Source organism: Mytilus trossulus, chromosome 6 (assembly GCF_036588685.1).
Source record: "Mytilus trossulus isolate FHL-02 chromosome 6, PNRI_Mtr1.1.1.hap1, whole genome shotgun sequence".
In the NCBI taxonomy this organism is placed as follows: domain Eukaryota; kingdom Metazoa; phylum Mollusca; class Bivalvia; order Mytilida; family Mytilidae; genus Mytilus; species Mytilus trossulus.
The window spans coordinates 62,325,611-62,331,739 of NC_086378.1; the positions used below are offsets into that span (position 1 = coordinate 62,325,611).

A 6,129-nucleotide genomic window follows, 5' to 3' on the forward strand; every position below is an offset into this window, starting at 1 on the left:
TCTTTAAGTTAGGCAGTCTTGTTGGCTGGTCGGTGTAAGCCAATGATCTGTTTTGAAGGTCATTCATTCACCTTTTATCGTTAACTTTTTATATCTTGTGATTAAGATGATGAGAAGTCTCCTTGACTCATACAATTTGTGCCTATTTATATTAACACGAGTGTTCGTAAACAAGGACAGACCTCTTAAACAGGCTTTACCCATTTGACTAAACATAACAGTTTAAAACAATTTGTATAAAATAAAAACAGGCAAACATGATATAATAACATTATCGGTACCAATTTTCCTGCATCAGATGCGCATTTCGCAGAAAACACTCTCTAGTGATGCTCGTAGCCAAAATATTTGAAATCCAAAGCTATATAAAAAATCCAAAAGGCCCAAAAAATATAGCCAAATAAAAAAAGGTAGTATTGTAAGACACAAAAACTAGATCTATTGAGCTTGTGAGGGCATAACTCGCTAAAACAAAAGAAGTCTGAATATAATCAAGTTGTAACTACCAATAAAATTAGCAGTGCTTTTATTAATTTGTTCAAAATTTTCCTGCCTTTATCAGAACTGCACTGAATTGATGATAAGGGTGTTTTATATGATAAATGTGAACGGGTAACCATTCTAATTGTATCCAAAGCCTGTCTCCTTTCTTCAGTATAAGGTTGATAGTTTGAGCTGCCATATCGTATTGAGGACCAGTGAACAACCACACCATCTGCTCTCCATTCTTCCTGAGAGAATAATGAGTTGATTGGAATGGGCCTCCTATCATAGCAGCTGACACAGCGTAAACACCATTCGTTTTAACAGTAAAAATACCCGTATTAGTATTGTAACAGTTGCCAATATTAGTGAGTTTACGGGTGTATTTCACTATATCTCCCTTTTTCCATTTTATAGTATTATGATCTAAAGTGAATGTAAATGCAGTATATGAAGACTGACCATTATCATCTGAAAAAAAAATATTCTTAAAATTTACAATGTATAGATAATTGAATATAAAAGAATACAATCTATATCCAGCATGTTGTATTCTTAACGTTTTATACTGATTCATCTAACTTTACTAATTGGTCTTTATTTATAATGTAAACAAAATGAAGTAAAACTTTAATTTATCTTTATTATTATAAATAATATGTTCGTTTAAATAATAATTTTGTATTAAATTTAAAGTTAATCCTTAATTATTTTTTTTATTAATCCTAAATGATAATTAATTTTAAACTGAGCTAATTTACATAATCAGCAACCCTGTTACGTATCATGAAGTCAATGTTATGATGCTCGAGACCTTTAAACCTGAACATGTTGAATAACACAAGATTATTTAAAAATTAAGAGCTCATACACCCTAAATGACAAATGGGTAATTTAATAGTTGGGAAAAAGATAAGAGCTTTACACGAAGTACATTTTTATAACATTTAACCTTTATTTTTATGCGGGTTTTGGATACAGTTTATAACAGAAACATACTTCACTGATGAGTCTTTTGTAGACGAAACGCGGGTCTGACGTTTATACAAAATTTAGTCCTGGATCTTCTATCTAAGATTCTGACATTAGGTATACAAAACATTTGTTATCTATGTTGTTGAAAGGGTAAAAACTTGTATAAAGAGAGCTGCCAGATATTAAAGAGATGTTCGAACGCATTTGTCGTTAGCAAACTGGAAATGTTATGGCAAAAAAATTAAATAGAAAACTAAAGACTTCGAAACTTGAACCTGAACACAAATAGTGCAAATATTTGTAATGGAAGGTTGCGGATGTCCTGACGCACAGGTGTCATGTTTCTGATTTAGAAATTAAAAAAAAAGGAGTATTGATTCCCAAGGAGACTTCCACAAGAAACCAAACCACACAGAAATTAAAAAAAAATCTTTATATAGCATCATATGACATTAAATAACAAGTTAAACCCAAACTGCATTCTCAGCTATAAAAGAAACAAAAACAGATACATGTTATACAAATTCGAACGGGCAAAAGAACTAATGTAGGTACATGATAATAAACGAAAACAAAGTATGTAACACACAAACAAACAACAATCTGTAAATGCAAGGTCCTAAATACGAACATCATTCAGCTGTATTAAAGTGGTAAGAAGGCAACAGCCCTCCCGTAACTTTAACAGTGGTGTAACAGTGAGACTATGAAAATCAGTTGTTAAAGATTAAGCTCATCAGATGGATACAAACCTTATCATTTCATATGCGTATTTCAATAATAAACAAGTTTAGCTGTTAAATGCACGTGTGTTTACACTATGTGTGGAAGTTATAGCCTTATGCATTTTGTGTGCCAAAGGGAGGTGCATCCCTTTAATAGAAACCCCAGTGTTTTGAAGTCCGTACTTGAGCTCTCATGACAATTATATCAGAGAAACATGCCAGTGAATGATATATTATTGTACAAACTTGCATTTAGTTGTTGCATAACAGTATGGAGTGCAATTGAAGCCAAATAACGTTAATTTCGTTTACGGTCGTTATATTACGACCCATGCATGGTGAGGGTTAATAAACTATTTACTAATTATATGTACAACAATTAAATGTTTCACCTCCTTTATGCAAATTTGACACTTATTTAGTCTGTCATTGGGGGTGGGGATCTCGTTTGGTTGTACGGCTCTTAACTGTTAAGAACGTATTAATCATGGCTTTCAAATATTTGAATATGAGTGTTCCTGATGATAACGAATCCATGAAAATGATTCAGTCGCAAAAACTTAATAGTGTTTTTTTTTTTTTTTTTTTTTTTTTTATATATATACTAGATTTGTACTGCGATTAAGTAAATTATGAGACGGTTATTAAATTATCAATAAAGTCAATGAGTTCAGAAATTATAAAGAAAACTAGTTTCAAATTCTAAAAGGCAAAGTTGGTCTTCGATGAATTTGTTTATTTCTAGTGTTACTTTTTGTCGTTTTGGTTTTAAGTTTGCATCTTCTACGAAATATGATTATATTTGTGTTCAATTTGTAACAGAAGCGACACAGTGAAATAATCATGCGCTTTCAGCAGCCAGTTTGAACAAACTTTGTCACAACAAGCTAATTAACATCGCTAGAGATTTTTTTACTGGCAAGAGAATAATTCGACCTACATAATTCCGTATTCATACGACCTTCAGAAGGCGTTAACTTTTGTTAACGTATGAACAATGCATTTCCAGCTATTAAAAGAAAAATCATGGTAACATCGTATCTTTCTGATAAATTTATCCTTTTACTTCTATGGCTCGTTCTTATTTTGTACTGTAAGATACAACCGAACAAATAAGGTATCGATTTCTAGCTATGTTTACAGTACTATCTGTTGAAAAGACTGTTAGCAGTCTTCTAAGGTCACCGTAATGACTTATTAGATGGCGTTTAAGCTAAGATACTTACGAAATATTGATACATAGTATAAAGACAGGATTATCATTATAATGATTATTATTTTGAAATTTTTGTAAGTTAAAACGTGTTAAGCAAACAGTCTTACCGATATTTTCACGACAAAATCGCCCCTTTCGATCATTTCCACATTCTATACACTGAGGTCCGTTGGCATCCACATATACCTGGTTCAAGATGATCGGCACCAAAACATACAAGATGTAGGTAAAAACAAGTGGCATTATTCGTTTAACTTTGAGGTTATTCAGCGTTCCTTTCATAACAAAAATAATTCCATTAGATATATATTTCTTTAACATGACTGAAAGCAATAACAAAATCGTGCAAATATTCATTATTTTATAAAATGTTATAATCATTGTATGAAATTTAAAACTTTCAAGGGTCAATATTTGGTAACATCAAGAATTTTATTTCTATTTCAAAGTTTACAATCTTATATCTTACTCAGGTGATATTCAAACACTATTTTTCAAAAGCCAATTTGTTTACCAAATAGTTTTGTAGCTGTGTGTGCTTGTACTAGACTACTGAACACATGCACTTCTGTAAATATAGACAATTTCTCATAGATATTCCTTTGACGGCTAAAACTGTGCATTTTTTTCTTTGAAGTTTTGTAAAACAGTATATACCCAAGAATGTGAAATTTGATACGTACTACTTCTGTAAATTGAGAAATTATTGCGATGTTTTTTTTATTGCTCAAAATGCGACAGGGTTATAATCGCAATATTTTAAACTCGCAGTCTGATTTTTTTTTATATTTGAACTGAACAGGATTTTTCGAAACATATTAAAAAATAACAAGATCGCAATGATAATTGCACGCATTTTTTTTTGAATTTTCGATACTTAATTCAAATGTCAAATTGAATGCGGCATATTTTAACATTCATATACCTCGAACGTTTAGGACTTTAAACTTAAATAACATTTCGTATACCCTTTCCTCCACCTTAGGTATTATTGTATACCACAACAACCCATGTTAATGTATAATGGTAACATTCCAAGGTATGTCCCTATGAGATGAACCATAGCTATACTAAGGAGAAACATTCCAGCAGCACCTTCATACGGAGTATATATCTCCCAATTGATACGATATTCACGTGCTTCCATTTCCTATCATGATTTTCTTGTTAGAGGGTTGCTGCTCACAAGGAAGCTATTAAACCAAGAGTTGCAAATGGTAAAGTTGAAATCATCCCTTCGTAAATTTTACGGACGCCATCACGAATTGGTTGACCGTTATGGAACAACCGTTTCACAAATGATATCGGATATGTTCCTTACGTCGTAACTACGGCTGCCAAATGTGGAGCAGGATCTGCTTACCCGTCCGGAGCACCTGATATCAGCCCTAGCTTTTAGTGGAGTACGTCTTGTCTATTCTTTAGTTTTTTATATTGTGTCATGTGTACTATTGTTTGTCTGGTTTTTTTTTTTGATTTTAGCCTGGTGAAATGAAAACATTTACTTGGACAACTGTAACCGTTAGAGCTATCAATCAGAGAAATACAGTTCCCGAGATATTCTCCCTGATACGGGACCTTTCACTTTTATGAAAGCAAAGCTCTTCTCCAATACCTTTGGTATTGTATGTCATTACCTGATAATTGGTTACTGGAGTGAGAATACACAGTAAATACAACTTACGATTTATAAAGCGAACTACCTACAGGTTGCTTTTAAAATGTGATGTAAAAACAAATTTGTAATGGGTGTAATCGTTTAAAGAGTTTGAACAATGCTGTTGTAACTTTAGAAATATATGTTATTTCTGTATCAGCACGTTTTTCGTCAACCATAAGCCTACATACCCACAGCGTTAATTCAAGTAGTTTTTTTAATTATATTTCGAAGGCATGAGGATTTAATAAATACCACCATTGTAGTTTTTCTACAGCTATTGCCAGATTTTATATCTGGATCTTTTCCATTAAAAAAAATCTAAGATGATAATTACAACTTACCTATTCTAGAATATCTCCTGAATGGAGGAAAAACTGCTCGTGTATGAATCGATCACGAATAATAATAAATTTGACAAGGATGAACAGTCTTTATATTGTTTTACGAACTGCAATTTCATAATGATTGGGCAACACATTTTCGAATGCCACGTTGATCTGTTAAATCCTTTGTTTTTGCAAAAGTTGTAAAACATATAACGTTTGCGGCTAATTATCCTCGGGCATATTAATCGTTAAGAAGCTTGATACATTGAAATATGACACTTTATTTACTGGCTGTGCATGCATGTATTTGGTCGCCTGCTTTCTGATTGTGTTTAATATAACCTTCTGTGTAAAATCACTGATATTGACCACCCGCACCTATTGTTTGATATCATGAGTTGTTTTTATTTTAAGTTTTTTTTAAAAGGGGGGAGGGGGTATTTTCCAAATTGTAGCAAACATGTCTACATGCTTCAAAATCGATCTATTTATCTTGAATCTACTTATGATTTGAAGAAACTACGGATATGCATAACTGTCGGTCTATGCTTTATATGACAGTCTTTACTGATGACACATGATGTTTCATTGGAGTCATTCGCTGTGATTGATACAAATTTTTTTTATATAAAAGTTGGTGTATACACATAGGTTAAAACAGACGTCATTGAAACAGGAATGTTTAAATGTATGAGTTTTGAATTCATACCTTTTTTATGATTTATACTGGATTTGTTCTAACAC

The 6,129-nt window shown here is 32.2% G+C and overlaps 1 protein-coding gene across 1 annotated transcript; it reads right to left on the reverse strand.

Annotated features, from left to right (window-relative positions):
• Positions 1–529: 529 nt before the first annotated feature.
• Positions 530–5,433, reverse strand: LOC134723631 (uncharacterized). Its single transcript, XM_063587190.1, has 3 exons — positions 5,401–5,433; positions 3,507–3,674; positions 530–954 (listed from the first exon to the last, which is right to left on the reverse strand). Exons 2-3 carry the CDS (start codon positions 3,640–3,642, stop codon positions 539–541), a joined length of 552 nt encoding a protein of 183 aa, XP_063443260.1. The 5' UTR covers positions 3,643–3,674; positions 5,401–5,433; the 3' UTR covers positions 530–538.
• Between the last annotated feature and the right edge of the window lie 696 nt (positions 5,434–6,129).